The following is an 8,113-nucleotide window of genomic DNA, read 5'->3' on the forward strand; positions in this document are numbered from 1 at the left end:
TTGTATTTGCACAAAACTGGAAAACAGAAAAAATTCCTACAAAGGGAGAGGTAATTAAGAAAATATTGGACTGTGCAGAAATGAATAGGTTGACATTGGCAATTAAAGGGAAAGAAAAATCAGAGTATTACAACATATGGGGAAAATTTTATCAATGGATAGAAAGTGAGTATAGACAATAACCATGGCAGAGATAAGAATTTTGGGATAAGTAAGGTGTACTATATTAGAATTAAATGAAAAAAGAAAGATAAATGTATATATTGAGAAATGATGATATGGAGGCACAAGAATGTTATACCCAGATGATACATGTATTGATTAATAATGTACAGGAATGTAAGAAGAGATATAATTATAAAATGGAAAAGAAATTTGAAATGAAGATATATGTGATTAGAAATCGGGGTTGCTTGAATATCATCTCAGACTAAATTGGAAAAGTGGAAAAGGGGAAAGGAGGAGAGTTGGAAGATGAGAAGAGAAGAAAAGAAGAATGGGAAAAGGAGGGGAAGAAAGAAGGGGAAAAAAGAGGAGGAGAGAGGGTAAGATAGGGAGGAAGAAGAGAGGAAAGGGGAAAGAGGAGAGGAAGTAGAAAAGGGAAGGAGAGGAGGAATGAAGAAAGTGGGAAGCAGAAAGAAGAGGAGAGAGAAGAAGAAGGAAAGGTTGTATTAAAATAAAAAAAAGAGATGGTAGGAGAGCAGGCCCAAACAAATAATTAACAAATGGAAATTAAAGAATAAGAGGATTGAATAATGATTACTGATGAATAAAAAAATGTACATTTGAATATGTTGATAAAAAATAAAAATAAAAAACTTTTTTTAAAAAAAACTTTCCAAGATTCGTCCCTCCAGCTGGGATGAAGCTGTCAGCGCTTGAGAACAAATAGACAAGGAAGCAAGCTGCTGGAAAGAAGTTTATTTTAGGAAGACAGTGACATCAGCAGTGGGTTCCGAGCCAGCCAGCTGACCAGTGAAGCAATTATTGGAGTTGTTATACTCTTTCTAGATTTTGAGATTCACTTGGCAGCCAGCTAACACATAGGATGGCCCTACATCCCATGATCATGTGGCCACAATTTGCAACCTTCGGTACAGGTTTCCCACAAGCAGTTTCAATGGAGAACCTGACAGGCAGGGTTGCAAACTGCTCAGGTAAATCTTACCCAGCCGCATGCATTCCCCCAGCCTCTCTGCAGTCACGTTGCACCTTGCCAAACACTCACACACCCTTGTACCCTCTCCCCAGGCCTCACTATGCTCATGCTCTTTCTGGGGTCTGATGGTGTGCCTTTTGATGGGATAATTTCTTTGGGCGTGGTCATTCAGGGAGGAAGAGGTTAATCCTAGCCACTGGAAGGGGATGGAGATGTAAAGCCAGTGAGTTTGGATGTGGCTATTTTCGTAATCCTGTCAATACTGATTACCTTAGCTTTCTTGTGTTAATCCTGTCAATACTGATTGCTTTAGCTGAAAGCAAAGGTGCTGCCTCTAGCTGCATTCCTGTGGTTTTCTTTATTGCAACAATGTATCATCTTGCTAAGTGGTTCTTGGCAGTCTGCCTGGAACTTTCCCTAGACTGAGAGATGGGAAGAAGTTTTTCTTGGTGAGCTTTTATTCTGCAGCTTGTATTTTTACTCACTGCTTAGTTTAAAGGACAAATGGCTGTATTTTCTATCAGAATCTTTTGGTTAATTCTAACAACCCAGAGCAAATGTTGATAGTATTATCATTTTGTCAAGACAAGGTTGCCCTCTACATTTCTTTAAATTTCTCTGAGTTGCAATCCAGTTTGAGAAACTATGTAAAACCCGGTATACATTAACCTTAGTCCTTTGGAACAGTGCATGCCATCTTGGAAGGCACAACTTTTCATCACTCTTGTGTCTCTACATTCAACTCCCAAGGATGTTTAATCCAACTTCCGCACTGCCAGCCTGGATTTGGGGAAAATAGCATGCAGTTTGTAAGTGTACATGGTTAGTACCAAGTTTGAGAAGGACCAGAGCAGTTCAGTGTCAGAGAGTATTTATTTATTTTGTTTTTTTAATAAATAAGAGGCCCAGATTCAATTCCTACCCATGATTGAGGATACATTTTTGATTTGTTTAATATTTGCTCACACAAACACAAAAAGTAGCTGTATTTGGAAGTAGGAATAGAGGATGGGCAAACAATGAATTGCTAAGTTGTATTGGCCATACATTTTTCAGAAATATATCTATCTTGTTTTGGGAAAGGTTCCATTTATTTATTACCTGCTTGATATCACAGCCCTAAGTTTATCTGAAAGTCCAAGGCAGATTTGCCTAGTAAAAACTATAATGGTGTAACAGACTGAATAAAGATTTTGTAGTTCCTGGATATCAGAAGCATCAGTAAAAACTGGAACCACCTAATAACATTGCCTAAAATTGAAGGATCATATTAATATTGATTGGTTGCACAATCAGCCAGATGTTTAGATTGAGTTTGGCATTTATATCCACCTATTAAATCCTTCTGAAAGATCTGGTAGATGTTGATGTTTAATGATGTTAAAAGTATCATTGCAGGATGTAAAGCTGCCTTTTGCAATTGACTAATGGTGATTTTTTTCAATGCCCATGGTTTTCAAGTGATGCTCCAACTATTTTGGGATTGCAACCAAGTTGCCTATTACTATTGGTACTACCTTTGCTTTCTTTTGCCACAGTTGTTCTATTTCTATTTGCAGGTTTTTGTATTTTGTTATCTTCTGCAGTTCTTTCTCTTGTATTCTGCTGTCTTCAGGTATTGCCACATCCACTATCCAGGTGTTGTTGTTTTTGGTCTTTCTTAACAACAATTATTAAGTCTCGGATGTTATGTGGCAGGTACTGTTTGAATTCTAAAGTCTCAGGGCACTTTAGCTTCTTCATTTTCTATTATTTTCTCCATTTTATGATCCCACCAGTTCTTGCTTGCAGGCCAACAGTATTCTTGCAGCTCTGCAAAGTAGCATTGTTGCTACTTTGTCATGCCGTTGTTGCTGCTACTTTGTCATGCTGTTATTTGTAATCAATCTGTGTGATATTCTTGCAGCAGCTAACTAGGTGGTCCACTGTTTCTTCAGCTTCTTTGCAGAAATGTTATTGGCTGTCCGTTGCTGTCTTCTTAATTCTGGCTTAAGTCATTGTCATTATTTTTCTGGTCTTCCTAGCCAAGGCTTGAGTTCTGCTTGAGTTGAATCCATTATTCAATCTAATGATTGGGATTGCCCAGGTGAATCTAATGATTGGGATTGCCCAGGTGTTAATTTCCTTGATGTCATTTTCTCTACTGAATTTGGACTTTAAAATCTTTTTCACGTTCATGATGTATTCATTTCTGATCTTCTTCTTAACTTTGGTGTGCTTGAAAGATGTTCAGCTTGAAGGATGCCCAGGTATTTGTACTGATCGTCTTCCTCCAGACTCTTAATGCAGTTTCCATAGGGCATCTTAATTCCCTATGGAATTAAAATGGTTTTCACCATTTTCCCCCTGTTGGTGGTGAGAGTGGAACATTGGTTGAGCCCAAATTCTATTGCAATGTCTTGACCTTATATATGGACATAATTGAACAATGATTCTATTTCAGATAGCGCTTTTCCATACAGATTCATATATCCATGTAAAGGAGATGTGATAGTCTGGCAGATATTTTGGATGTTTGATAACTATGGCCTGACCTTTTCACTATAGTTGACAGGAGAATCAGTGCAGTAACAAACATGTTAGTGCATCTCACAATCAACTGGATCAAACTGGATTTGACACTTTTATTCACCTATTGTGTCCCTCCCAAGGAGCTGGGATAGGCAGATGTTGTTCAATGGTGTTAACAATTTCATTGCACAATGTAAGCTGTTCCAAGGAAAATTGCCCCTTGCAATTGTTATTATTATGGTTCATCACACAGTCAGCTTATTATTATATTTAAAAAAACCTATACTTCATGCAGCTGATTAAGTCAGCTCTAAGACATGAAAGGTAAACAACATTACATATTAAGGTGTAACCTTTGCTAGATAATTTATTAAAGCTATGCCTCTGGAAATTTGAATGTGACACAGGTTGTTGTCTGTCTACACCTCAGCTTCAAAGATACATTGAAAATGTCTGAATTTTTAGAGATGATATATAAGAATACAGTCTGCATCCCTTTTCCAAGATGGTCTAACATGATAGTCAATTGTTCATTCCTGTTCTTCTCTTCTGTTTACATCATATTTGTTACAAATATATTTTAAAAATCCAAAACAAAACATTAGACAGACAAGAGAGGAAAAAACCTCTAGAAAGTAATAAGAAAAAAGAAACAAACAAATGCAGTGGCAACCTCTGCAAATGGAGACATTTTAATTTAGATTCCTGGCTGCTTAATTTCCTTCCTACATGGTCATTATAAACATATGACATGAAAAGGTGCAAGTAAAAATAAAAAACACAAGTGATATTCCTCTGGATTCTTGTACTTACAGTACTTTATACACATTCTTATACACACATTCATATCACAACCATACCAAAAATGATAGCTCTTACATTTTGGGAGGAATCCTTTTTCTCTAAATTGAAAGCTATTAATATATTATTTTGATATGACAAAAGACACCAAGATTGTATAACATTTTGTTCTTTTGAAAAGATGCACACACTTTTCTGTACTTTAAATAAATGCCCTTTTCAAAGGAGTTTCAGAAATTCAGTGCTACATTTTACTTTACACACAAGGTGGTGCTATTGCACCAAACAGTAAAAGGAGAGATTCATTTATTTCAGAATGATCCAGTCATTAGACAAAGGAATCTCACAACAAAAGGCAACAGCTTTCAATTAAATCTTGAGAAATTTTCGAAGAAAGTATCCAGTATGAATACCAAAAAATAACTCCCATTGGATTCTGATCACAACTATGAAGGAAATTATAGGAATTGCTTTACAAAGAATCTTATTGAATGCATGACCTTCCCTGAAAGAGGCTGGGAAAATGGAAGTCTCTCGTCCTAGCAGGCAAGTGGTCTTATTCTTTATTTCTCTATGTAGCTCTGGTGTGTTGTGTGAACCATTCCGCTATTCAGTGCCTGAGGAGAAGAAAGCTGGATCAATAGTAGCAAATGTGCTAAAAGATTTGAAAGTAGATGTGAAGGAGCTTTCTGCTCGCAGAGCACAGTTGATTTCTAAGAGTTCCAGGCAGGATTTCCAGCTGGATCCCCATTCTGGAAATATAATATTGAGGGATAAAATTGACCGAGAAGCTTTGTGTGGTCTGAGTGATCCTTGCACTCTATTCTCTGAAATTTTGCTGGAAAATCCTCTTCAATTCTTCAAAATTGAAGTTCAGGTAGAAGATGTCAATGATAATTCCCCTATATTCTCTCAGAATCAATTCCTTTTTGAAATACCTGAGCAGACTCCCATAAATGCACGTTTCCCCTTGGAGACAGCCCACGATTTAGACAAAGGAAAAAATGCTATCCAGAACTATATACTTAGCACAAGCGAATATTTTAAGCTGGACATACAAAGTCAAAACGATGGCAGCAAATATTCAGAACTGCTTTTGGCAAAACCGTTAGACCGCGAGGTGATCCCTCAGTTTATTCTCACTCTGGAAGCTGTGGATGGAGGGATCCCAAGGAGAACTGGAACAGCACAGATAATTATTGATATTCTGGATATCAATGATAACGTGCCCCAATTTGAACAAACAGGGTATAAAGTGCAGCTAATGGAAAATAGTCATCCAGGTTCATTGGTTGCTAAAGTTGAAGCCACTGACAAAGACATTGGATCCAACGCTCACATCATTTACACTTTTAGCCAAGCACCAGCAGATGTACTCCGATCATTCAGGTTAAACAATCATACTGGGGAAATTACACTCGTAGGGAAAATTGATTATGAAATAAACAGTAAATATCAACTCAATATCAAAGCCACAGATGGAGGAGGATTGTCTGCTTACTGTAAAGTTCTTGTTGACATTGAAGATGAGAATGACAATGCTCCACAAATAATTGTATCATCCATCACTAATCCTTTACCAGAAAATTCTCCCCCAGAAACACTGGTGGCACTTTTTGGCATCAGAGATCAAGACTCCGGAGACAATGGCAGAACTACCTGCAGCACTGAGAAAAACCTGCCTTTTATTCTAAAACTGACTGAGAACAATTATTACCAGCTTGTGACTCAACAGCCATTGGACAGAGAACAAATGTCATGTTATAACATCACCATCACAGCCATCGACCAAGGTTCTCCCAGACTCACTTCAATCACAGTTATTAGCATTCAACTTTCAGACATCAATGATAACCCTCCAATGTTTGAAAGAGGTTTCTACAATTTGCACTTAAGAGAAAACAACATTCCAGGACTGTTCATTGGATCAGTCCATGCTGCAGATGTGGACACAGAACAGAATGCCAAAGTAACCTATTCTCTTTTGTTTGGAAAGATCAGGGAAGAGCCTGCATCATCTTACATCTCCATCAACTCTGAAACTGGGAATTTATATGCCATTCGATCTATAGATTATGAGGATATACAAGATTTCCAGGTGATGGTGAGGGCTGTAGACAAGGGCTCACCTCCCCTGAGCTCAGAAACGATGGTCCGAGTTCTTATCACGGATGAAAATGACAATGCCCCCTTCATCCTCTGCCCCCTTCAGAACAGCACTTCTCCATCAAATGATCTGGTTCCCAGGGGAGCAGAGACAGGCTACCTAGTCACCAAAGTGGTGGCAGTGGACAGAGATTCAGGGCAGAATTCTTGGCTTTCCTATCAGTTGCTGAAGGCCACAGATCCGAGTCTCTTCACTGTTGGGACTCAGAATGGGGAGGTGAAAACTATGAGGCCGGTGAACATCCGAGACAGTTTCAAACACACTCTTATTGTGGCAATTAGGGATAATGGGCATCCTCCTCAGTCTGCCTCTGTGACCCTAAGAATTCTTCTAGTGGACGGCTTCTCTGATCCTTACATAAAAATTATGGATAATCCTAAGGGTGAAGTCCTGCAGGAGGGAGATCATACTCTGACACTGTATTTGATTATCTGTTTGGTTGCCATCTCATCCATTTTTCTGCTTTCTGTTATGGTGTTTATTGCAACCAAGTTTCAGAAGCAAAAGAAGTTCTTAGGAAGTTCTCATTCTGCATCGAATTTTCCGATGGGACCAAATTTGCAAGAGAAGTGTGTGGATCCTAATACTGGGACATCTTCCCAGGCCTACAGCTATGAAGTGTGCTTAACTGATGGGTCTCTGAGCAGTGAGTTTAAATTCCTTAGGCCTTTCTTTCCTGTTTTTACTATGGAGCATCAAAAAACTCTGCTGAATCCACAGATTCATAATGATTGCCATAATCTTCCTAATCAATTGGAGGAAAGAGAACATATAACCCAGGTAAGAATAATTATTAATGTAATTACATTATATGGTTTGAGTAACCCAGAAATAATGAATTTCTAAAAATAAAATATTGTGTATTAATGGACGTTGCTGTGAATTTCCAGAAAACTAGTTTGTTTAGGGTAATGTATTGAGAAATTTGTATTGGTTTTCCATGTATTTTAGTTTCTATGTGGGTATTTATCCTGTGTTTTAATTGTACCAAATGTAATTTGGTAGTTGAGAAGCTATAAAATACACACTGCCTTAAAGGAAAATCATACAATTCTCCAAGAAGGAAACAATGTAGTATGTTTTTCAAATTTGGAAGCTGCAGCTGGTGCAGCGAGCGGTGGCACGGGCAATTCTTGGAGTCTGAGGGATGACCATGTAATACCACTGCTCCGCAATCTGCATTGGCTGCCTGTCTGCTTCCAGGTCCAATTCAAGGTATTGGTATTCATCTTTAAAGCCCTTCATGGCATGGGTCCAAGCTATTTGAGAGACCGTCTCATCCCACTGGGATTGGTTCATCCCACCCGTGCCAGTAGAGGAGGCCCTGTCATGCTGCAGGCCCTGCCGGCCCGATTGTTCTAGCTAGTGGGGTCCAGTAGAAGGGCCTTTTCTGCTCTTGCATCTGTCCTCTGGAACATCTTGCCCCCTGGTGTGAAGTCACCCTAACCCTCCTATCCTTTCATTGCGGGCCTGAA

General features: G+C 38.6%; 1 protein-coding gene across 1 annotated transcript; it reads left to right on the plus strand.

Moving 5' to 3' along the window:
• Positions 1 to 4,994: 4,994 nt before the first annotated feature.
• LOC139315006 (protocadherin beta-16-like) lies at positions 4,995 to 7,484 on the plus strand. The gene has a single exon (XM_070941030.1). It carries the CDS (start codon positions 4,995 to 4,997, stop codon positions 7,482 to 7,484), a length of 2,490 nt encoding a protein of 829 aa, XP_070797131.1.
• Positions 7,485 to 8,113: the final 629 nt, after the last annotated feature.

Source organism: Pituophis catenifer, unplaced genomic scaffold (assembly GCF_029215685.1).
Source record: "Pituophis catenifer annectens isolate HBS135680 unplaced genomic scaffold, rPitCat1.0.hap2 SCAF_3, whole genome shotgun sequence".
NCBI classification, from domain to species: Eukaryota; Metazoa; Chordata; class Lepidosauria; order Squamata; family Colubridae; genus Pituophis; species Pituophis catenifer.